This window comes from Eurosta solidaginis, chromosome 4 (assembly GCF_040869045.1).
Source record: "Eurosta solidaginis isolate ZX-2024a chromosome 4, ASM4086904v1, whole genome shotgun sequence".
NCBI lineage: Eukaryota > Metazoa > Arthropoda > Insecta > Diptera > Tephritidae > Eurosta > Eurosta solidaginis.
Window position 1 is genome coordinate 9,302,945 of NC_090322.1, and position 23,681 is coordinate 9,326,625.

Consider the following 23,681-nt stretch of genomic DNA (forward strand, 5'->3'; position numbering starts at 1 on the left):
TCTATGCCTTTGTCAAATTTACTAATCAATTGTTCATTGTTATTATTATTCTCCTTTCCCATATGTGAATCCAAAAACAACACGTTATCACAACGCAAACAAACGACAACAAAAACAGGCACACAATCGAGCGCAACACCTAATGCCAGCAGCGGGGCCAGCGCAGCGGCAACTACATCGTCCAATGTCACTGCAGCAGCAGCCGCGAGCAGCGGTGCGCCAGCGGCAGCCTCTGCAACACAAGCGAGTGGTGCCGAAGCGGGCAACAGCAACAATGGCGCCAATCAACAGCAACCAGGCGGCAGTAGTGCGTCAGCGGCTGGCGCGGGCGAAACTGCTTCGAATGTAAGCGGCGGCAGCGGCAATGGCAATGGTGCCAGCGGTGGTAATGGTGGCGGCAGCAATAACGCAGGCGGCAACGGTACACAACCGCAACAGACAGCGACGACAATGGGTTAGCGAGCTGCACGAACGAGCACTGTGGAGGAGGGCCTATTTAATTCTAATAAGAATAATTAAATTTAAATAATATAAATATAAACACAAAATTAAAAGTATAAAAAATTTTAAAATATAAATAAATAATGTTAATGAAAACAAATTTAAAATATAGTATGAGTATCTACAGCAAGCAAGAAACAGAAAATAAGTAAATAAAAAATTTAACTAAAGAAAGATAGAAAGGAAAGTTTTGAAAAAAATAAAAAAAAAACTAATGATTAATATATTATATTTAACATATAATAAATAATGCATAAATATTAAATAAAAATCTAAGCATTAAAAATTTGAGGGTAAACAAAAAGAGATATAAGTAAATATGTTTAAAAAAAATATTAAAAAAAAAACAGCCGTTCGTTATTAAAACGATCAAATGTATAATGACAAGAATATAAAAAAATGTTAAAAAATATATTTGTTTTTCAATATAATTATTATTATTATTACTTTTATTATTAGATGGAAACGTAAAAAGTGTTGGCAGCAGAAAATAGAAGAGTAGAGAATAGCCCACGCTCTTAAAAAACAAAAAAAAAATAGTAATGATAATTGCTAAAAACTACAGATTTAGCTGAACAAAATCGCATTAAAAAATCTAAAATAAACTAAAATATTGGTAAGCAACTGACAAAAAAATTTAACAAAAAATCCTCAAAAAAATGCATAAATTAAATTTGAAAAAAACTTATTAAATCTATTATTACAAACAAACAAAACCCGTAGCATATATAAATTTAAAAGAAAAAACTCGTACTTGCGTTGTATAGATGAAGATTAACAACAAATGAACAGGGGTGGCTTTCCGTAATTCGATATCGCTCAAGAACGAGTATAAAATAATCGTTTTCGCTTTCCGTAACACAAATTGTCGACGCGTCGTATCGAACGTTCGATACAAACTGTTCGATACCAAATTAGGTGTCGAATTGTCTTTTTGAAAGTTATAATTTTATGCTTTGTTGATTATTTAGGGAACGATTTTTTCTTCAGAGATTAAGAAACAAACGCTATTTATAAAAGAAAATATTTTGGTAGCCCCAAAAAGCTTTCTAAACACCCTTTGAAATCTGCAAACGAAAGAGATCATACCAAGATACGGGAACTAAAATGGCATCATCGATCGTTCGATATCGACTTGAAGTATCGAATCAACGAGTGTCGACTATCGAATTACCGAAAGCCACCTCTGGAAACAAAATAAAACATTTATACATTTCAGTTCTAATGCTAAACACAAGAATCTAGTAAAAGAGGAGCATTAATTCAGGAATTCAAAACACATACATACATATGTATATACATAAAAATATGTAGATGTAATTAGGTGTGGCGCATGCGCAGATAGCAACAGTTTTAGTGGTAAAGAGAAATGTAATCAAAAATACTAAAAAATAACAGTAAATAAAAAAAAATAAAAACAGCAAAAAAGAGCTAAAGCAGCGCGCATATTTCACACTACTCACCAAAACTAACGAAAAATCCTTATTCAAGTTAGACACCTAAATTAAAAAAAAAAAAAATTCTCAGCAAAAAATAAATAAATTTAAAGCATAAATAAAATAAAATATGTTATCAATAAAATGCGCCCATCATAAAACTTTTGCAACGCGGTGCTTAGAAAAATTTTTTTAAATATGTATATGTATATATTTAATTTTGAAAATTTTTCGTTGCCTATGAAAATTATTGCTTGAGAAATTAAAGAGTATTCTTGCTAGGCAACATTTTTCAGTACAACTTTAATTACATACAAACAAGTCCAACAATTATACGTTTTTTACATGCAATTTTTTTAAGTAGATGCAAAAGAAATTGTGTAAATTTTTCTTAGAGCTCTATAAAAACCCTGATACTGTATATTACGCTTAACGGTCAATCCGATTTTCGCCATTTCCAACAAAGTAAGTAGGTCGTCTTATATTCGTGCTTAATATTTGTTTAGTAACACCAAGAGTAGCTCGTATGTTACGCGTCTCCATCAGGGGTGGCTTTCCGTAATTCGATATCGAACAAAAACGAGTATCAAATAATTGTTTTTGCGTTCCGTAACACAAAATCTCGTCGCGTCGTATCGAACGTTCAATACAATCTGTTCCATAGCATCTTAAGTGTCGAATTGCTTTTCGTAAGCTAGAGTTTTTATTGCTTTTGCGATTATTTGAGGAATAATTTTAAGCTAAGGAGTCAGCAAACAAACGCTTTTCCCTATTGAGATTATTTTGATGATTCCAATATACTTTCGAAACACTTTTTGATACACGAGAAAAATGTGCTCAAATTGAAATACGTAAACCAAAACTGTGTCGTCAAGCGTTCGATATCGAATTAAAGTATTGAGCTAACGAGTGTCGACTATCGAATTATGGAAAGCCACCCCAAGTTGACATGTCTAAAAGAAACACACTGGAGAAACTGCAGGCCTGTCAAAAAATCGTCCCCAGAACATTAGAAACCTGGAAGACGACCCGCCTCCTAGGAACTTAGGAAGTCATCGTAAGCACTATGAAGAAACTCGGCACTCAAAAAGTTAGCTGTATGAAGAAAAGGAGCACAAAAAGGCCCTCATAGACGTCCATAAAACGTCGTAAAATGACTATGCCAAGTATTGCCCATCTCAAAGACGAAATACCGCAATTGACGAAAGCAACCTCCCCAGGGAGACGCGTCATTCTAGCACAACTTTTATCTGGATAATGTAATAGGTTATAATCTTACTAATTCAGAATCAACCACGACATACCCAAAATATGTCCCGCTTGTAACGTCTCCCCATACGGCAGCAACCATCTTTGCAATTGCAATGTCTCTGTTGTCCAACTCTGTTTAAAGAGCAAGTTTCATCGGACTCCCGTTAGAGGATATTGATAACGATTTATGAGTGATGGCACCTATTGGATGGGGCGAAACGCTGCTACAACAACAACCAAAGGGGGTAGCAACACATGCTCTTTTTTAGATTGGTGTGCTAGAGAACTGGCAAAAGCACACATTTTGCTGGGTATTTCTGGTAGTCTGTTTACTAAGAGATGTCACGCGCAGAAAGTTCATGGCATTAAGTTCCTGCTCATATTGGTGTGCTGCTATTGGCTTCTTTAAGATGATTGCAGTCATCTTCAATATCAGCGAACTCTTCCAGGCTTTACTTCTTGTGCTAAAAAAATTTTGCTAAATAATTCGCATAGAGAGCTTACAGCTTATTTCGTTCACCATAATTCATTTTTTTATTAAAATATAGAAGCGCTTGTTCTACTGCACCTACCTAGGCTTTTATCTCATTTAGCAGCAGCATGTTTCGCTTTAATATTAACGAGAGGCACTTTTAAAATGTGAAATAATTTCGTTTTGGAAAAAGTTTATAAAGTAAAATACCACCTACTGGATATTATGGATTTCGTGCGTTGCAGCTATTCCACTTCTTAATTATATCACATAATTTTACAATCGATAACACGCAGGCTGTCAGCTGTCAGAGCGCACTGTTGCATATCAACATAAGCGCTCCATTATGACCCAATTGTACAACAGGCAGTAAACAAACAGAATGAGAGTGAAGTAACAAAATATAACGCAATACTTAAAAAAAATAATATACTTGAATAAAACATTTGTATGAATTTGCTTAATATTTTGTTGTAGAATTGCAAGGAAGTTCAAAACTTTTTTGTAATTAATTTTCATAACTAAGTTCATATGATACACGATAAGTAAGTTCATATGATACAAGAAGGTGGAACATTAATTTAGTTAATAGCATGATAATAAACTAAATAGTAATATATATATATAACACAAAAAGGGAGAGTTCACATCACTGCGGTAAGTTTGTCAAACGTTTGTTTATATTTTTTTTTTTTTTTTTTTGAAAATGGGGCTTATTCAAAGTTGAGTTATTAAAGTGAGTTGCACTTTTTTGACGTTAGCCCATAGGAAATTATGTATTTCAAACAGCTGTAACTAACTTTAATTTTACTATGAATGTGAATATGCCCCGCAATATGTATGCCGTTCTTTATACTTTAAAAAATAAAATTAAATTAAATAAATAAATTTAGTTTTCCCTTTTTTATTTTGATTATTTCTACATATAAATATAGTTATAAAGTTTACATATTATTATAATTATCATTTATGTAATTGTATGTATGCTATAGTACATATAAACAACATTTAAGTCGTTAAGTCAAAGCGGTCATGTTTAATTTTATTTCTAAATACAATTGAAAAACAAAAATGCAACAACAACAAAAACTAAATAAATAAATCTAATTAATAAATATAAACAACAAAAATTGTATATTTAATTTTGTTTAAAACTAATATCATTTCACGGCAAGTAGTGACTTCAGAACGTTAGATTAGAACCTATCTCCGACGACACCTGATTTATTGCAGATATATTAGCCCCGTTTAAGTGCGGTATCTACATCGCAAGAAATTAAAAATTCCAAACAAAAAAGCGTTCAAGAAATGCTAAATAAAAATGTCCTTTGTTAAGTAGTATCCACCTCGCAAGAAAAGTCATACGCTTTCTGCTGACTTTGTCTAAAGAGTTTTTAGCAAACGTGCACAGAGGATTTGGTTTCGCCAAGAAATAAATGTGCGTCTCATTATTTCTTGAGCAACGACCCTGTCAGAACACAGTCGGTTAAATACCAGGGATAACAGTGACTAATTATGAGTTTTTTGAATGGAATTTGCAATATCATTTGAGCACAAGTGGGTGTGTTCGAGCCGCCAAATAAAAACAGCAGTGTTGTCAAACTGCTACTTAATTGATGGAATTTTGCTGATAAAGTGTTGCAATAGCGCAGTAAAAATTTTTATATTGTGTTTGATTTGCTAGTGTTTATCAATAGGTTGCCAGCATTCCATTTAAAGAACACGCGACATTGTCGCAGCTGCTCAAACTTTGGCGAAAAACGTGATGTTCTGTCATAAAAAGTAAAACTGCTGCAACTACTGCTCAAACACAACCTGTTCTTTTTCTCTTGTTTAGTGTATTTTGTTTAATGTAATTTGTTTAATGCATTTTTTAATATGTTTTGTACAAATTTTCGTCTAATGCATTGCAAAATAAAATTTTTTGTTTTGCAGGGAAGTAACGCCGTTTATAGAGAACAGAGAGATAAAGGAAATGTCAAAATTACTTGGCTGATAATATTTTGCACACAAGAAATATGTACGAAATTTTTCTTCAGCGGTTTTCCTATGATATGGATGCCGCGCTTAAGCAAAGAGCCGAATCAACCGTACAATTCGCTGTCGGGCTCTTACTCCACATATTGATATGTTTTGATCAAATTTTATATTGGCATCCATGACATTGTGACTGTATCTAATTTCGAACCGAATAGAAATTTGTTGCAGACGTTGTGTCGAATTGAAAGAAAATTGTTCAAAATGTAAGTTTTTTGTATTTACCTTCTACTTGCTTGCTACCTAATAGTAATTTTAGACTACTTGTTTCATTGTGGATACGAGTGTGATATGTTAAGTATAGAAAAATAACAAATAGACACGATCACCAAATTTTTAAAGATACTCTCGTTGTCTAATGGGTTCCTTTCTATCACCCGCTAAACTAGACATCCTGTAAAAACGCTAAAAAAATGGTCATCTTGAACTCCCAGGCCGTTGTCGGATAAGATATCACACAAATACAATTGGCGCTTTCAGTCGTTTAATGATGATTGATTGACGTTGATTTTTTTAGTTAGAATTAAATGTCAAATTCCTGAGCATAAATTTTTTCGCTACATTCGCTCAACGTGTTTATTCGACTGTCTGTTTTAAGTGTTGGTTAGGAAAACATTTTTTTTCCGCTTAATATTGTAGTGAAGTGTAAAACATAATATAAGAATACCGTTTCCTAAAAACTTAAGGGTAACTATTTCATTTGGCAGTTGGCTCAACTCGCCGTTCAGAGAAAACATCTGCTATTGTGAACCGTTGAATATATCAAAGTCCACAATGACGATCGTATCCATCGTATGGGCATCATAATATCGAATGAAAATGCGACCATAGCCGAAGATCGAAATTGTCTCTTAATAGGGGTCAAACCGAAAAATGTGCATAACCTCGCTAATAGTCATTACCATGCCTAAATGGTTCCATGTGTAAAACCTAAACAAAATATAAACTGCCGCGCACTCACACCAACATTGTTCAGCGAATTAAAGCGGCTTCGTTTGGTAAACCAGGCATGCTTAACCAACGAAACGATATCATTTCGTTACGATAATCAACGTTAATAAACGAAACGAAGTCATTTCGTTTCGTTTATTAACGTTAAGATCGTCAAATTAACGAAATGATTTCGTTTCGTTTTCTGCCATATCAAAACGAAATCAAATCGTTTATGTTGATTATTAATTTCAAACTATGCTGGCAAAGCTGATTGATGGCGGAGTCATTAAAGGTGAAAGCATTATCCAAGCTGATTGCAACTTTTCTCATGAATTTTGACAGTACGAACATTTCTCAGAGTGTTTTTGACATTACCACCAACGAATTACACAAACAAATTACATAGAGTTTGTGTGTGTTTGTGCGCTCGTTGTTGCCACCTTACGGCTTCACCATGGCTATAGCATTGCCAGCACAATTCAAACATAAAGTATCACGTTTTCGTTAACGTTTTTAACGTTTTTAACGTTAACGAAAGCTTTTCGTTTCGGTTAAAAACGAGATACAATTTATCTTGATAATTTCTTTATCGATAATATTTCGAAGTGTTTCAACGGAAACGGTGGAAATTTTTTGATAAACGATTAGCTTAACGTTAAGGTGCATCCCTGTGGTAAACCATGTCATGCGAATACAAAAAGGTGCACCGCCCGCAGATGTTCTCATCGGAACCCTGCTATTGAACCGACGAAGAGCATAACCCGCTTTCTTTAAGACACCATGGTGTTTCAAATTCCCGATAGATGGTAAAAAACGTTTAAACGGTTAAAGGCCAATGAAATGAGTAAATAATAGAGTGCAGCAATCGAAAAACATATCAGCAATAAATAAATAAATTATATGGTTATAGCTATGGTACATTTTAAGCCTAAAACTATTCGTTAACCATTGCAGCATATCCAAATTAACAAGTCTTTACAAACACACTATGTTTTCACGACAGTTCACATATCAGGGTAGCCTGAGTTCCATGAATATTATATGAAATGCCGGGCTCGTCATAGGAAATCTTATCCAAATGTACAAATCAAGTGTGATATGTTATCTGTCAAATTGACTGATAGCATGTTCAAGATGACTTTTTTGTCGTTTGGACAGGATTATGGTTCAACTATATACAGGTTGGCTCATCTGTAAAGCAACAAAATATATCTGTTCAAATTGTCAAAATCTGTGTATTGGTGTTGGTGCGAATGGTATGGAATGGAAACATAAAACTTAGCAGTTTTTGTATGTGTAAGTAAAATGTTGCCAATGTGTTGGTTTCATTTTGAGTTTGCCATCTCCTTTTGACAATCCCTTCGACCATGCAATGACATAAATAAAATCAGCTGATGAGATGAGCCAACCTGTACATATTTGAACCATGGGACAGGATGTTCAATCAAAGAGGATAAATATAATAAGAGCCGTCACTCGTTATTTTTTAGGTATTTACTCGATGTAAACTGTGAGGTAATCGCTAACTTTGTTTTACGAGGGACATTTTTGAATTAGCTCCCATTTATCCATGTGGTCTTGTCACTTTATGCAAACGTGTTTTTTGGAAAGAGAATTAAATAATTAATTAAATACAGTCGGAAAAATAAACACAAATACCCCATGAAAATGTATAGAAGACAAAGAGGATAAATATAATAAGAGCCGTCACTCGTTATTTTTTAGGCATTTACTCGATGTAAACTGTGAGGTCGTCGCTACTTTTTTTTTGGCGAGATGTTTATAAATGTCTTCTATACATTTTCATGGGTTATTTGTGTTTATTTTTCCGACTGTATTTAATTAATTATTTAATGCTCTTTCCAAAAAACACGTTTGCATAAAGTGACAAGACCACATGGATAAATGGGAGCTAATTCAAAAATGTCCCTCGTAAAACAAAAGTAGCGACTACCTCACAGTTTACATCGAGTAAATACCTAAAAAATAACGAGTGACGGCTCTTATTATATTTATCCTCTTTGCTGAAGTTTTCACACTTGTCTTATCTACAAGGGTCGGGTATTAACAAATTTTACTATGCCACACACTTACCTGGCCAACCTGAGGAATACTGTCCTTAAAACTTAAACTGATTCCTAAAACAAACGTTTGATTATTTTATTATTTTTCTATTAAATATTCATATTTGCTTAAAGTTTAAGGCGCAAACACACGATTACATCCGCTGAAATAAAAATAATACAAACACCTTGTAAAAAAAACCATCGGCTATAGTCCCTTAGACCACGTTCATACATACACAGCCAAGCTCACCTGATAAAATGCGTGTTCTTGTTCGTTTTTTGTGTGGATGCTATTTGGCACTGTTGTACCTCTTAGGTCCAAGAAAAGTGTAGTAGCTGCTAACGAAAACTGTGTAAAATTTTTAATGCAAAATTACAAAGAAATTTCCTTATTTACTTTCAAATGAGCACTTAATTACATCTCTGTTTAAAATCCATATGTTTTGGACAATTTTTATTAACAAATTGTGATACTTTATTACCGGGGACGATTGCTAAAACACGACCAAAACCGTCGAGGGAGGTATTAATAGACGCGTTTTTGCCTCGCTTCCAATAATTCGAATACTTTTTCGCCTTTGAACTATTGATAACAGGACAAAACGCGTCTTTTTATTTCTCTTTCCACATTTTTGGACGGGTTATTGCAGTCGACCTCGGTTTCAAACTGTTTTTCGCGGAGAACTTTTGAACGGGTAGAAAAACTTAGCACTCGTGTTTGTATTCTTAATGCTGGAATAACTACGCGTCGTCAGATACCCCAATTCAAGACTTTTGTATAATTTTCTATAGGACGCATATAGGTGCAATACATTTTCATACTAAATTCGTAAAAAATTGTACATTCACGGCAATTCATATCTTATATTCCGCTCCTTTTTTTGTTTCCCTGCGTCGCTTTCCACGACAGCAACCCCTGTAATTTTGACACTTCGTTCAGTGTCAAACGCATGTTCCACGCAGGTTCCACACCAGTTTGACACTGACCGAAGTGTCAAACGGCAGTGTGTTAGAAAGAGAAAGGAATTGTTTCCTTCTCATACATATCATACTTGTAAACCTGTACTCATGGTGGAATCACCAGGTGAAGTAAATAAAAAGTGACAGAAGATGTACGCTATCTGAAACAGTAGTGATGTATTTTCGACGGTCAGAAGAGGGTAATGTTTTTACCCGCTTTGAAAAAATAGGAATAGAAAAATAAATACCTTGCTACGAAAGCCATTATAGAATTGCTTTTTTCAGCATATCAGTGCCACCTAACACCAATGCGAAATTGAATACAAAGGACCAGTGCGAGTTAACATTACTTTTAGGATCGAATAAAAATAAAAAATTCAATTTGGCCAATTTAACTGACCCCAATTTTAATTGGAGTTGAAACTTTCATTGAAAAGCCGGACATAAAAGAAACATGTGTTATTCATATAAAGTACATATATGTATGTCAGTTATTTAGTTGTACTTTTCTGCCTTTGCGGGAACTTAAATGGGGTTCGGGTTCTGCTTTATTGATGTCGTTGAGAGTCGGGATTAAAACATATGCTCTTCTAATATATAATAACAAACTTAATCAGAAGATCCCCCAAAAATTCTTGACAGTTGAATTCATGATGTATTACTAATGTTACAAGTTATTATTTACCAAAATATATCAGGGGATAGACTAGCCCAGCGGTATTCGGCCTAGAACCATAAGATGCTGGTCCGAAGCGAGCTCTGGATCCATATATTCCAAATTACAATCCTTAAGTGTAACATTCCTCTCATCTTAGTGTTCTGATTTTTAGGGCCAAACAGCAACAGTGAGTTACAATTTTTTGTATATTTAGAATACCACTGCTTAGGCGAAGAATGAGAAAAAAAGCATTCTCCGAAAATCTTCAGTAGTACTGTACAGGGGAAGATTCTTGGTTGAATATGACGTGAATGCAAATAGTTTGTTTTAAGACCTGCTTACATTTTTTTGGGAACAAATTAAACATGTATATAATGATAATATAAAAAATATGGAAGTACTAGTTTAGCAGGGCCTTACTTATGGAAGCCAACCCCAAAGATACCCTAAGTGATGAATTTCTGTAATTAAATACAGTAAAGGTCCATCGATATTCACCTCATATTTATGTGAAAAAAATACTAAAAGTGGCATATTTTACTCCTGAAAAATGCAAAAAGCAACAACATTGGTGAACATTTTTCAGATAGCCGAATGACAGAACAAAGAAGAATTTAGAGCGAGACAATTGACGGCTTACTTCACCTGGTTATTCCACCATGACCTGTACTATGTGCAAAACATTTCGTTGCTAAGCTATGAAATCATAGTTCAAAAAATGGATACCAAAAAATTTTTTTTCAAATAAAAATTCTTTTTAAATCAGCAAATAACAAACTTCTTTACTTTATCGCAACGTTAAAAACTCAAAGAAACAAATTGAATAAATAAGCATTTATACTTAAAAACAATGCTGCATGTGCACATATGTATTTAGTTATGTCAAAGAAAAATAAAACAAAAATTTAAAATTGTAACACCAATAGCAGAGAAAATGGAGTAAAATAACTATGATATAAAAACAAAGCGTACATTTTATTACATACATACAAACTTATAACAATTCGTAAAAATATTTAAGCATAAACTGTATAAGAATGGAAATGCGCAAGAATTGGAGAAATTATAAAATTAGAAAAAATATAAAATAAAAATAGTGCAAATAAGCGTAAAATTACAGCAACAAACAAAACACATGACACTAGAAAAATTTCTTAAAAATTGCATAAAATAAGTTAAAGTACAATAGCAAAATCATTTAAATTAAAAAAAAAAAGTTAATATAATTTCGAAATTCTTTTTTAATATAAAAATATTAATGGAATTACTATAAAATAGAGTTTATAAGTAAAATTTTCAAACCTAATATAAATAAAATATTAAGAAAATAAAATCATATATATACAAGTCATGCTTTGCTACGAAATTTAAAATTAAATCTCGAAACGCATAATGTTAAATTAAATCTTCAATCATTACAATATTTCAGGTACGGTAACTTATAATTCATATGTATGTCAGGTTATTTTTTGATAGGAAAATATTTTAAGGTACCCTGAAATCCCATAGATTTCATTGTGACGTAAAGAATTTGCCACGTTTGTTTGGGCGTCGGTAATTTTTTGACCACTATTTTCCTCTTCGTTCCTATTTATGTGATTGTGCATCCTACTATTACTTGTCGGTTATGAGCATAGCGCTGAGCTGCTCATTCACGTCAAGATGTTGGGGCTTATCATAACATACATATGATCACGAATTGAATACGATACGAAATACATTTACGTGATACGTCGTTCGTACTGCTCGACTTGTCGAAAGCTTTAAAAATACCCGACTTGTCGCGTTGTTTCGAAGAGGCTTTACTTTAGACTTAAACCAGTGCCTCAACGTGATTTACTATTTTTATACCGCAACCTGTAACTTTGTCAGCTGGTCAATATTTGATTCGGTAAATGTCGATCAAGCAGATATCTCTCCGAAATTAGCGCATTATTTTAAAAGCTGTTCACATTCATAAATCAATAACTTTGGCACAATCTTTATCTAGAAAAAGTGAGTTAAAGCGGAAATGAACTTCGCCGATCACCCGCAAAAACTAGCGTCTCATTAAATTTATACTAACGTGTTTTAAAAGTTTAATAAATACATTTATTTGAATGGCTTTTTTCCTTTCTCTCTTAAATGGAATTCGATAGCAAACCAACTTCGATTTATTTTATATAAATTGCTCTTTTTAGGTCCAAAAGTACGTTTGAACATATTTCAGTCATAAGAGATATAAAAACGTCGTATTGATTATAAAAACCAACAAATAAGCCATTCAGCGATTACGTTCAGTTACTCGTTCATGTATGCAGGTATATCATCATGCCGAATTCGCCTCAAGTAGTACGATCGACCACTGTAACATGATACGAAAATTACATTTTTAAGTGACGAGTCATACGGATGTTACGATTTGGTTCCCGGTCTCATGGCAGCCATTTTTTCCGTAATTTTAAAGTAAGTTTTCTGGTATTTTTTAATTTACCACTTTCCGCCTTCGCATTATTGATACCAAACTCAAAACGCGACATTTGATACCGTTCGACATGTTTGGAAATGTTTTAGCAGTCAACCGTTCATGTAAAATATTTCATCTCAAAAGAATAAGAAAAGAACCATAATACAAAAACTACTAGCTTTTAAATGGAGTGTCGCCCACTTTTCTCTACTGTTTTTCTTCCACTGCATCTCTTGTCCTTACGTTATTCTTATGCCTCTTTCTCTTTTCCTCTAACGATTGATTTCCCTTTCTTCCTACGCCCTCTACCTAAGCAACGTGGCAAGCCCTCTGTTAATAAGTAACAACACCAAAGCAAAGAGGATAAATACAAAGAGCCGTCACTCGTTATTTTTTTGGCATTTACTCGATGTATGCTGAGGGGTAGTCGCTACTTTTTTTTTGAGCGAGATGTTTATAAATGTCTTCTATACATTTTCGTGGGGTATTTGTGTTTATTTTTCGACTGTATTTAATTAATTTGTTTAATTCTCTTTCCAAAAATCACAGTTGCACAAGGGGCCTACACGGCATGGATAAATGCGAGACAATTAAAAATGTCCCTCTCAGAAAACATTCGGCATCGATTTTTTCAATTTCCAGCGAGATGCCACAAAATAACGAGTGACGGTTCTTATTGTATTTATCCTCTTTGAACACTGATCACAGATGACATGATATGAAACTTCTCGCTCTCTGAGAGCGCGTGAAAATGTGCATTTTTTACATGGTTCAACATAATTGAACCATGCATTTTTTATAACATTGACCATAGATGCCATCATCCTCAAAATCAAATTTGGGCATTTCGGAATAACTTTGGAGTATTTTACATGGTAAAGGTTTAATTTATGATTTTCACCGAAAATTTACACAAGATTGTCAAATGGGATATCAAAAAACTCGAATTTTTGTCAGGATTACAAATCCGAAGAAAAAATAACTCTTTTTCACCCGTGGAAAATTTATCAGTGACAACACCTTTCATCGAAGGGCTGCACACGAAACGGGTTTTGGTTGCAACTTTCGATTGGTGAAAAAGTCAGCTTCTTAGTCTTCGCATTGATGTAAATGAAGGCCATGTTTTTGTGGAGCGTTGCGACATTCCATTTTTGACAGCTGAGATAAATTGTAGGTATAATACGTACAGGATAACGCAACATGTTTAATTAACAGCCTTTTGCAGACAACAACGCAGATACTTCACCAAGTGATCTAATTTCGTAATTTCTTATACATTTTTTGCGTTTTTTATTGTATGTGGATATACATATGTATGTATGTACATAAACGTTTTGGTCGCATCAAAGTGAAAAAGGGGCTATCCGTTCATTGTTATCTTATAGCGGTGCCAGATCAACAAAGCAAAGCAACCCAATCGAAATATATTATTTCATATTTTTTCACTTATCTACCATAAAATATTTCTACAAAAATTTGCCTTTTTTATAAATTTTAATAAGTCTTTATCAGCTTAATTGCTGATTTATTTGAAAATAATGAATCCGAACGCATTTCTTGGAGTTTTTTTTTTTTTGCTTATTTTAGGCAACTCTATAGCCAGCTGATCTTCAAGACCCATTCTTGGAAACGAATGAACTTTTGTTTACAATCGAATGAACATCAAGACCCATTCCTGGAAACGAATTGAGAGAGAATGAATGTTTCGTATCATGTCATCAGTGACACTGATTGATATGAATCTTCTCGCTCTCTGAGAGCGCGTGAAAATGTGCATTTTTTATAACATTGACCATAGATGCCATCATGCTCAAAATCAAATTTGGCCATTTCAGAACAACTTTGGGGTATTTTACATGGTAAAGCTCTAATTTATGATTTTCACCGAAAATTTACTCAAGATTGTCAAATGGGATATCAAAAAGCTCGAATTTTTGTCAGGATTACAAATCCGAAGAAAAAAATAACTATTTTTCACCCGTGGAAAATTTATCAGTGACAACACCTTTCATCGAAGGGCTGCATACGAAACGGGTTTTGGTAGCAACTTTCGATTGGTAAAAAAGTCAGATTCTTAGTCTTCGCATTGATGTAAATGGGTGCATAAAGGTCATGTTTTTGTGGAGCGTTGCGACATTCCATTTTTGACAGCTGAGATAAATTGTAGGTATACGTATAGGTTAACGCAACATGTTTAATTAATAGCCTTTTGCGGGCGACAGCGCAGATACTTCACCAAGTGATCTAATTTCGTAATTTCTTATAAATTTTTTGCGTTTTTTATTGTAAGTGGATATACATATGTATGTACATAAACGTTTTGGCCACATCAAAGTGAAAAAAGGGGCTATCCGTTCATTGTTATCTTATGGCGGTGCCAGAGCTACAAAGCAAAGCAACGCAATCGAAATATATTATTTCATATTTTTCACTTATCTACCACAAAATATTTCTACAAAACGCCTTTTTTATAAATTTTAATAAGTTTTTATCAGCTTAATTGCTGATTTATTTGAAAATAATGAAACCGAACGGATTTCTTGGAGTTTTTTTTTGGCGTATTTTAGGCAACTCTATAGCCATCTGATGTTCAAGACCCATTCTTGGAAACGAATGAACTTTTGTTTACAATCGAATGAACCATTGTTTACAATCGAGTGAACTTCAAGACCCATTCCTGGAAACGAATTGAGAGAGAATGAATGTTTCGTATCAGGTCTCAGTGAGTAACAGTTTACAGAAAATAATATTTTTATGGGAAGTCTAGTTATTTAATTAGACCTAGTTTACATATAGCGAGATAATCTTCATTATCGTACTTAATCGTTAATTATATAACTAGATTTCCCATATAAATTTTTCCCCTTGATAATCGGTAATTATTTTTTTAGAGATGCGGATTTTTTTTTACAGAAAAAGTTCCACCTCTAGGGTGGAATCTCTAATTGGAAGCAAAATATAAAAGAGAAACGTTAAAATGATTGAATGACAGAAAATGATATTGGCCCCTATTATGAGCATTTTTCGATCTTTCGAACATTGAAATTCAAATTAAATCAAATTAAAAATTAAAATAAAATCAAATTAAAAATTGGTATTATGACATCTAATCTCTTCAAAATTTTCGTTGTGTATCTAGTTTTCAAGCGAATAGAAATATGTTGTCGACGCATGTATCGAATTAGAAGAAAATTATTTGAAATGTAAGTTTTTTGTGTTTATCTTCTACTTTTTTGCTACCTAATAGTAATTTCAAATTATTTGTATTAATCGTATATAGTGTAGGATGCTTTATTTTAAAATTTATTAAAATTAATATCCACACAAAAATTATTAAAAAAAAAAATTATATTTTCATGATGCAAAATTGAATAATAATGAAAATTTTTGCAAATAGTAAAATCAATATTGAAAATTAAAATATTGTAAACATATTAAAACTACAAAGTTCAAAGTAACATAGCAAGGTTAAATAAAAATAATTTAGTCAATATAATTTCAGAACCCTACATATAGGTCCAAGGTCGTGAATACAAAACAACTGCTTGGAAGACTGATTTCATAAATTGGACAAGATCCGTTTATAACAAAACGAACTTGCAGAAAGAATCACGTGGAAAAAATTCCGAGTGCATTCTCGTACCCGATGCTCAGTTGACATAGTCCCTAGCGCAAAATCTGAGAATTGTTGCCAATTTGAAAATGTTTGGAATGGACTTGGCTCTTGTGCATTGTTGCAGCCATTCATCTTTACTGGATAGCAAGTCCATGAACGCTTCTATGGTCATTATGAAGTTTAGTTTTTAACACATGTAACAACATGTTCAGAAAGTTACAATGTTTAGAAAGGTACAATTACGGGTTGAAATTAGTTCCAGTGTTTTATACTTCTGGCTAGTTCCAGTACTTAAGCTTTTTCCTTCATAATAAATAATTTTGCTTTTATTTTATTGGAGAGATGATGGAAATGTGTTATTCTGAACGGTTGAATTTATCGAATTTTCAAACAATGACACTAGTCTAGAAAATTCGTTCGATCAGCTCTTTCGACCACAGTCGAAGATCGAATTTGTCTCATAATAGGGGCCATTGTTCCCAGGGATGAAACATATGTAAACGCGTGGATTATCTATTGGGAATTTGGCATGTGTAAACGTGGTCTTACCTTTTGAGATTAAGCACGAAAGTGAAAAAAATATATGTAGTTATATGTAAACCTGATATATAAACCTTAAACTTGAAAGCAAACAACTTAAGGTATGCATTGGGCTATGTGCATAAACAGGTTTTTTCTTTTCAAAGCAATCACTTGAAATTTCAATATAATTTTTAAGTGATAACTATCAAAAATGAACTTACTACTTTTATGCATATGGCGAATTTTATTTTGAATGAATTAAAAATGTCTAACAATGACTCTTTATTCATAAAAATTTTCTCATATATTTGCATAAATGCAGCTCTTCAAAATACAAGGATGTTTTAACTCTATCCAGCAGGGCTAAAACTGTAACAATTTGGCTTAAGTATTCAGTGCATATAAACTATTTACTGAAAAATATATTTTACCTTATTTATGCACATCACTATACTGTTGTTTTCACATCTTCTCGTTCAATGACGAATCTCACAGTATATATAAAAAATACTATGTAAAAAAATCGATACAAAAGAGCACTAAACTCTTGTTCTTAAAACATTTTTGTTTTAATTTAAATTAAGTTTTAATAAGATCAGTTTTCGATTTCCACCTGGTGTATATTTTACACCAAACTTGCTGTGTATACGCTCATCAGCCAAGCAAAACTTTACGCATCATATAGCCATTAGCACCGCTAGTTTGTGGTCGCTCTGGCTCCGGTTGAATGCATTTCGAAGAGCATAAATATTGCAGCAATGGCACACGATATTTGCCACAGAAATCAACGAATTTTATGTGTTCCACGCGATTGTCGAAAAATACACCCTTGCAATTGGGATTTACACAACAATTGGCACTTTGTAGATACTCAATGACTGTGCGTGGTAAAATGCCCGGTCCATAGGGGATGCTGCTTACTTTGATGACACGAGCTGCGCATTCCATTAGACTTGGTGGCGTCATCGCTATGTCTTGTACGAAGCGCACAACTAATGGATTATCACGCAAACTTAACTGTAAATAGAAAGAGAAACACGTATTTTATTTATTAGGGATCGTCTAAAGCACTGCAATTTCTAATGAATGCCAGCCAAGATACCTCTGTTAAATTTTTCAACGCAATTATATCTTTCGGCAAATGTCTTAGGCGATTTTTGTGCAACAAAAGCGATTTCAGACTATTTAAATGCGCAATGCTGGCAGGTAGATTCTCAATGAGGTTATCACATAAAACGAGCGCTTGTAGTTGGCTTAAAGAGCCAACCACCTCGGGTACATCGCTGATTAGGTTGCCACCTAAGGAAAGAACCTGTAAGCTGAAATAAAAAAAAATTGTTTAATGTTTTCAAAATTGCCAAAGAAATTTTGTTTTAAAACAAATAAAAGAAGATTTAAAAAATAGGAAATTGGGAATAAGACCTAGTTTACATATAACGAGATTATCTTCATTTGCGTAGTTAACTCCAATTTGGTAATTAACTAGATTACCCATCTAATTTTTTCTCGTCGATACACTTTTATTATAAAGAAATTTTAGAGACTCTCTCTTCGAAAGAACAATTATTTCTTCAAACTGGCTCTAGGTCAATAAATTAAACAAGTTGTTGTTGTTTTTGTTCCAATTTTTTCCAATTTTCAATTTGTTCCAAACCAAGAACAACTTGTTTAATTTATTGACCTAGAGCCAGTTTGAAGAAATAATTGTTAAATTTAAAGGTCGCCAAAAATCAAAATTTGTTCTTCGAAAGATTTACGGACCTCTACGCGTTGGCGACGGTGTATACCGAAGGAGGTTCAATGATGAGCTGTACAAGTTTTACGCAGACATCAACATATTCCAGCGAATTAAAACGCAGCGGCTGCGCTGGTTGGGCCATGTTATGCGAAGGAAAGATTATGCTCCGGCTAAGAAAGTAGTTTTAGCGGAACTCGCCTAATGAAGCAGAGGAAGGACAAGGTGCAAAACGATTTAAATTCGCTTGGTGCCAGTTAGCACAGCGACTGGAGCGCCTTGTTGCACAGCCATGACCGTTTTAACGATTAAGCGCCAGTTAAATAAGTAAGATTGTCAGTTGGTGTTAAACGAATATTGTGAAATCGACCCTTAGGTCATTGGTTTTGCAATGCTGCAGCAATTTGGGGTGACATTTTCAACAAAAATTGAATTTTGACATAACTTTCTAATCAAATAGGTGGTGTCTAAAAGGAGCAATATTTCGATGTAGGTTGCATTTTTATAGGTTTTTTGCCGAACTAAATGTCACTGCTCACATGAGGTTATCATTAACAGATCACATTCAAATTACTCGCTATTGAATTTTGATCACTTATAGGTTATCGGCTTTTCTAGAATCGACAATTGAGCTACTGTGGTGAAATTCTGTTATTATTTGTTGCCACACAAAAATTGTTGTTATGTAGCTTCAGAGCAATACGAAAGTTATCACTCAGTGTTGACATAATTCTACTGCTTGTTGCACAATTGCCCGTTATTTTTAACTTGTTGATCGTTTTATAATGTTGTTTTTCAATATCTTTAGAGTTCAATTGAAACCGTAAAATACCACGATCGAACATTATAAATAAGTTTATGTGAAAGATTAATTAACGACACGTTTAGAATATTAATACAGATATGTAACCAGAGCACTTTGAGCTTTGTAATCGTTTGTGGATTTTTGTTTTATATTTTTCTTAAATTTCAAGCATTTTTGCTCTCAGATTGATAACACAAAAATAAATAATAAATGTAAAATTCACAATTTTTCTTAAATTTCAAGCATTTTTGCTCTCAGATTGATAACACAAAAATAAATAATAAATGTAAAATTCACTATTCATTATTTTAAAAATTAAAATAAAAAAACGATTCGCACTCAAAAAACTTTTTGTGGGACTTTGATTGTGTTGAGGAATCATCGTTATCTGAGAATCAAGAGTCAATGACGGTACTCAAAGTTCAAAAATAAATAACGCTGATATGACAATGTGTTGCACATATAATTCTAAAAATCAATAAAAACAAGTAAAGGTGTTGAAGTTCGGGTGTAACCCAACATTATATACTCAGCGTGAGCTTCAATTGTACATTTCATTTCAGTTTAAAAAAAATGTCTCCCCATTTTCTCTTACAATAAAACTTGATAAGTGAAATATCATTGATTCAAAACTATTTTTTGCCAAGTTATAGCTTATTATTCTAGTCTACGACCCTTTTAAACTTGTTTTATATCTAAGTCGCCGTGGTTTTTAACCGATCCCGTCTATTTTTACTAGAATTATTGTCTACTATGGGGAAAATTTGTGTACCCAATTTTATTACGATCCGTTAATTTTTCTTCGAGTTATGGCTCTCGAAACATAGAAAATTGCTTAGTCATTGCTTAGTCTCTGCCGTATTTTGTTACGATAGGTTTAACGATTTTTGATTTGATTAATAATATTTGTAAAATTGATTTTATTACAAGTGGGCGGTGCCACGCCCATTTTAAAATAATTTTCCAAATTTTTATCAAGAGTTTCAGTATCAGTCCAAATGTCAAATTTCAACATTCTAGGTGTATTATTTACGAAATTATCAGGTTTTTTGTGTTTTCCGATTTCGCTCATTTTCATACCAATCTATTCTGGGGTCCAGATAAGCTAGTGTACCAAATTTGGTGAAGGAAGCTCAATATTTACTTAAGTTATCGTGCTAACGGACGGACGAACGGACAGACATGGCTCAATAAAATTTATTTTCGATACTGATGATTTTGATATATGGAAGTCTATTGCCGTCATCCAGTGAGTTTTACAGCTCCGGCTCACGCTCAATTCTCACGGGAATACTCTGGATCATTGAGAGACTTGAGAAGCAGTTGTGGTGAAATTTCGCCGCTATTTTTCATTTAACTCATACGGCGAAAGGCTAAGCAGCGACATCTATTTTTGAAAAAGTAGGTTTATTAAAGGCAGCGTTGCCAAACTTAAAAGAAGTAATTAACAAATTATCTGGCTCACAAATTGAACCAGACTTCTATCTGGATTTATCTGGCTCAAATCGTTGTTGTTGCATTTACATGCAAAATTATTTATCTGGCTCAGGATGTTTGCCACCGGATGTTAACATATATCTATCTCGATTCCTTTATACCTGTACAACCAACCGTTATCCGATCAAAGTTAATATACTCTGTGTTCAAAGCACGCTGAGTATAAAAAATGGTAACTGGAAAAACCCGCGCACAACCATAAAAAAATTCAAATTCAGTAAAGCGTATTTACACTCTACCACCAACCTTTGCATACGCCATATATCCTTTGAAATGGCTGTAATTTTGTTTCCACCAGCATAAAAGTAACGTAATTGCTTGAGCTCAACCACCTGTTCGGGGAAATGTGTCAGTTGATTGCCACTCAAATTTAATTCCTTCAAGGTGACGCTACGCATCATAAACGATTTCGGCAATGATTTATTTGTTAATTGATTATTTTTAGCAATCAATGTGACCAAAGGCAAATTGCAAATAGCATCTGGCAATTGTACAAGACGATTTGAGCTCAAGTCCAATACTTTCAAATTGGTGAATTTTGTCAAGGACGCCGGCAGTTGTACAAGACGATTGTGGTTTAGCATTAGGGTCTCGAAGTCCTTGTGTGTCTTAAGGGCCTTTTTTGCATGCAAGTCATCGTCCAGCGTGATTTCTGTGAGGTCCATTCGTCCATAATCTAGAGTTTTTTGCTCGCGCGATTCTGTATCACTGCTATCCGATGTGTAAACTTCCATTTTGAACATTTGGTTTAGTTTTTGTTTTGTTTTAGTTTTAATTTGATTTATTAATTTATTTTACTCTTTAGCTTGTATTAGTTTAATTTTTATCAACAACTCAATTTTTTGTATTGTCTTTTTTATGCAGTGATTATTTATTTTTGCTAGCGTACAAAGTACTTGCATTATAATCAATGTATAGTACCGAAGCGACTGCCGTTAAATGTTAAAGCACGAGTATTTATTGCAGATTGATTTTCCAACAGAACTTGCTCAGCTATGCTTAGACATATAAAATGAAATAGGGGAAACAAAAATTTTTGTTTAAATTCACGCTCTCAGATCTTTACTTCATACTCGATTAGGCCCCTAACGACTTGCTTGACACAGCCGATGTAAACTAGCCTCATGCGATCACTTTGACTATAAAAATACGACTGCGGGTTATGATTAATTTGCGAATTGTTATTGTGCTACTAAAGTTAGTAACTAAACTGATTAACTTCTATGTATATACTTCTTTGTAGGTAGTAGAGTAACGTACCTCGCCTTCCAATGAACAGTGATCTATGTATACACCGATACAAATTTTACATGCAAATGCAACAACAAATTGATCCATAGGAATCACATCTGTATCTGGATCACGCTTAATTGGAACGCAACAATACATACATACATATTAGACTGGGTCGATTTATTAGCCGATATCGCGCCATCGATTTTTCGATAGGATTTGGGCTCAGGAAAAAAGTTCCACTACGCATACCCAAAAAAAAATAATTTTCGAGCATGCGAAAAAAGAATGGCGAAAGGGTCAATTTTTCGACCAAAACACTCCCCAAACCCCAAAAATTTTTTTTTTTTTTTTAAAACTGTTATCGCCAACGTTTTTACAACAGTTTAACCTAAATTGAATTTACTCTGTAAAAAGCTAACATGATTTGAGCTTGACGTTTACACACACAGGTTTTATATTTTTGCTATTTAGATGGAACGTGAGACAGAACGGAGTGAGTGCAAAGAGCTTCAGATGCTGGCTGATAAAAATAATGCCCCAAGATTCTACCATAGAGCAGGGCGGATGACGCAAGTTTTGAAGCCCGGGGCAGATACCTGCAGGAACGATATTTGCGACCTGGTAACTGACGTACAGAATGTGCTTAAGTTGTGGAAATAACACTTTTCCTCATTTGCTAGCTAGCAAGGGAGAAGACGAATTGCTGATGATGTAATACACGTTCCCGCAGGCGGCTATGACGAAATGAGAATTTCGATGTCCCGATAGAACAATCACAACGCGCCAGGTAATGACCTGGTACATCTACCATCGACAAGATTTTAACTAGGCGCCAAATCTGCGAAAAACATTGACACACATCACCTCTTCGTCAATTTTAAAGCCGCCTAAGCTATGTATGATTTTTGTTTCCCCGACAAACTTTTACGGCTGTGCAAAATGGTGTTGAAGAACATCATCAGCTCAGTCAGAATTGGGAAGCACTTCTCCGAACCGTTCGAAACTAAAAGAGGTTTCAGACATGGTAAAATTTGATACTGAAGAAAATTTTACTACCTGCAAAACTTAACCGCTCTGGAACAATATTCTGTAAAAATCTACAATTACAAGATCAGATGAGGTAGCTCTGGGAGTGTTCAAGAGAAAAGTTCTTCGAAAGATTCCGGACGCTGGTGACGGCGTGTACCGAAGAATATTTAATAATGAGCTGTACGAGCTTTACGCAAACAACAACGTATTCCAGCGAATTAAAACTCAATGGCTACATTTGCTGGGTCATGTTATGTGAATGATGATGCTCTGACTAAGAAAGTATTTCTATCGGAACCCGCATAGGGCAGCCCCAATCCGCTGGAAATACCAGGAAAACAATTTAAATTAACTTGGTGTTACCAATTGGTGCCAGTTAACCCAACGAAGAAGCTACTATCTTGTTAGACAGCCACAACCGTTTAAACGGTTAACCACCAATTGAGTAAGTAAGCAATAGGATAACTTTCCTGACCATTTT

At 33.9% G+C, this 23,681-nt stretch overlaps 3 protein-coding genes across 5 annotated transcripts in view; 2 read left to right on the plus strand and 1 right to left on the minus strand.

Annotated features, from left to right (window-relative positions):
- The window catches only part of sgg (shaggy), a 183,438-nt gene extending 178,648 nt beyond the window's left edge, over positions 1-4,790 (plus strand). For all 3 annotated transcript variants that reach the window (XM_067779988.1, XM_067779990.1, XM_067779989.1), the window contains exon 10: positions 119-4,790. In XM_067779988.1, the coding sequence (XP_067636089.1) occupies positions 119-459 (341 nt within the window). In that variant the 3' untranslated portion in view covers positions 460-4,790. The remainder of the gene's footprint in view (positions 1-118) is intronic.
- A 154-nt stretch (positions 4,791-4,944) lies between these two features.
- The window catches only part of LOC137248963 (uncharacterized), a 46,415-nt gene continuing 27,678 nt past the window's right edge, over positions 4,945-23,681 (plus strand). The window contains exons 1-3 of the mRNA XM_067779992.1: positions 4,945-11,743; positions 22,643-22,792; positions 22,852-23,645. The gene's annotated coding sequence lies outside the window, so the exon portion shown is untranslated. The remainder of the gene's footprint in view (positions 11,744-22,642; positions 22,793-22,851; positions 23,646-23,681) is intronic.
- On the minus strand, positions 17,180-22,098 carry LOC137248964 (leucine-rich repeat-containing protein 58). The gene is made up of 3 exons (XM_067779994.1): positions 21,182-22,098; positions 18,001-18,217; positions 17,180-17,915 (listed from the first exon to the last, which is right to left on the minus strand). The coding sequence occupies exons 1-3, from the start codon at positions 21,676-21,678 to the stop codon at positions 17,553-17,555; spliced, it is 1,077 nt and encodes a 358-aa protein (XP_067636095.1). The 5' UTR covers positions 21,679-22,098; the 3' UTR covers positions 17,180-17,552.

What these genes read in the sequence shown, in the direction of transcription:
- LOC137248964 (XM_067779994.1), bottom strand. Translation starts at nt 21,678, where the DNA reads ATGTTCAAAATGGAAGTTTACACATCGGATAGCAGTGATACAGAATCG. An exon ending in GATATATGGCGTATGCAAAG is followed by an intron (nt 18,218 to 21,181) that starts GTTGGTGGTAGA and finishes TTTTTATTTCAG; the next exon opens with CTTACAGGTTCTTTCCTTAG. An exon ending in CGTTGAAAAATTTAACAGAG is followed by an intron (nt 17,916 to 18,000) that starts GTATCTTGGCTG and finishes TTCTATTTACAG; the next exon opens with TTAAGTTTGCGTGATAATCC.